The 2,026-nt window shown below is 60.3% G+C and overlaps 1 protein-coding gene across 1 annotated transcript; it reads left to right on the top strand.

The window, feature by feature from the left end:
* Positions 1–53: 53 nt before the first annotated feature.
* LOC131382820 (kinesin-like protein KIF19) lies at positions 54–1,952 on the top strand (the record flags this gene model as incomplete). The annotated part of the gene is made up of 3 exons (XM_058435337.1): positions 54–227; positions 1,513–1,738; positions 1,823–1,952. Coding segments are annotated over exons 2-3 (263 nt in total), but the record flags the coding sequence as incomplete, so codon positions are not given.
* Positions 1,953–2,026: the final 74 nt, after the last annotated feature.

The following is a 2,026-nucleotide window of genomic DNA, read 5'->3' as shown; positions in this document are numbered from 1 at the left end:
CCTAGCTGAACTTGCCCCCTCCTCTACCTTGCCCACCCTCACCCACCAGCAGCTGAGGTCCAGCTGCACAGCGGGCAGGGTGAGAAGGCCGGCATGGGACAGCTTCGGGAGCAGCTCGTCAGCGCCTTCTGGGAGCAGATGGGTGTGTGGAGGCGCCTGCTGGAGCTGGAGAACTGCGCCATGGAGGTCCAGATTAACACCTCCCGACACCTGCTCACCACTGCCAGGTAAGCCCCCCGCCGAGGACCCTCCAGGCCCTACCCCTGTGCCTGGGACAGAGGAGCACGACCTGTGGCTGTACACTGTGCCCTGCCCCCATGGCCTGAATGCCCTGTCTCTGGGTGGGGCTGCGGCAGCTGGAAGCACCAGAAGTCCCGCTGGGCCCTCAAATGGCGGGAGGAGCAGCGGAAGGAGTGCTACGCTAAGGACAACAGCGAGAAGGACTCAGACACAGGCGATGACCAGCCAGACATCCTGGAGCCGCCCAAGGTGGCTGCAGCCTGGTAGAGCATCGCAGCCCTGGTGGGCGAGCAGAAGCAGCTGCATGAGCAGAAGGTGTCCAGGGTTTTGGGGGGCAAGGAGAGTGGGTTTAGGGGACAGGGTGAACAGGTTTGAGAGGCAAGGTGGAGGGGCCGGGGTGGGGGAAGCTGTGAGACTTGGGAACTCAGGCCACAAATCCTGTGTGACTTTGCTCAGTTCTTTAACTTCTCTGTGCATCACATTCCCCACCTGTAAAATGGGAGCAGTCCATGGTGCAGCCCTCATGGGGTTGCTGGGAAGATTACATAAATGCCTGGCACATACCAAGAACTCAAAACATGGTAACTAACGTTATAATTAGGGTTTTTCAGGCCGGGCCCAGTGGCTCACACCTGTAATCTAATCTCAGCACGTTGGGAGGCTGAGGTAGGCAGATCACTTGAGGCCAGGAGTTGAGACCAGCCTGGCCAACATGGCGAAATCTCGTCTCTACTAAAAATACAAAAAAAAAAAAAAAAAGCCTGGTGTGGTGGCTCACGCCTGTAATCCCAGCTACTCGGATGGCAGAGGAATAAGAATCACTTGAACCTGGGAGGCAGAGGTTGCAGGGAGCCGGGATAGTGCCACTGCACTCCAGCCTGGGTGACAGAGAGAGATCCTGTCTCAAAAAAGAAAAAAAAATTAGGGTTTTCCCAATAACACATCTTTGCCTTCTGTTCTGGGACATACCCAGACCAAGGGGGCTTTAGGGTATCATGAGCCCTGAGGGGGTCACGTGGGCTGGGGTTGAGCAGTTATCCAAGCTGGTTCCAGGGGTACGTTGTGGTCAGGATGGCAAGAAAGTGGACACTGAGGGGCCACCTTGAAGCAGTCCCTGATTGTAAGGCCCAAGATTCAGCTTTTAGGGTTGGCCTCAGCCTGGAGCTCCAGACAGATGGCCTGGAGTCCAGGTGCTGGAGGGGCGAGGACGGGCTGGGCAGGCGGATCTGACCCCTCTTCCCACTGCCGGGTGCTGACCTTTGCCTCCTGCAGCTGGCGCTGGAGCAGCGCTGCCAGGAGCTGCGCGCGGAGGGCCGGCGCCTGAAGGAGAGGCAGTGGCGCGTCGGCTCTGGGAAGCGGCGCGAGATGCTCAGCCTGCTGTGCCGCGTGCACGAGCTTGAGATGAACACCCTGATGCAGCTTGAGGCCGTGCGCCGCTGGGAGCAGGACCGCAGTCTCTGCTACGAGATTTTCCAGGGCCAGCAGCAGATCATCGATGGTAGGGCCCACGCCCCCGCACATGTGAGCCACCTGCGGTGGGGGGGCCACTGGCACTCGCTGAGCCCTGCCCCTTCCCCGGCAGACTACAACCTGGCCGTCCCGCAGCGCCTGGAAGAGCTCTACGATGTGAACCTGCGGGAGCTGGAGGAGGGCAGCCTGGAGCAGGCCACCATCATGGACCAAGTGGCCTCCAGGGCCCTGCAGGTGGGCGGGTGCCTGGGCGGCCTGAACATGGGCACGTGCCCAGGGAGGGGCTGATGACCAAGGCAATGCCTTCAGGCAGCTG

This window comes from Hylobates moloch, unplaced genomic scaffold (genome assembly GCF_009828535.3).
Source record: "Hylobates moloch isolate HMO894 unplaced genomic scaffold, HMol_V3 SCAFFOLD_11428, whole genome shotgun sequence".
In the NCBI taxonomy this organism is placed as follows: domain Eukaryota; kingdom Metazoa; phylum Chordata; class Mammalia; order Primates; family Hylobatidae; genus Hylobates; species Hylobates moloch.
The sequence above is the reverse complement of the archived record's forward strand: the minus strand, read 5'-3'. Positions and strand labels throughout refer to the sequence as shown.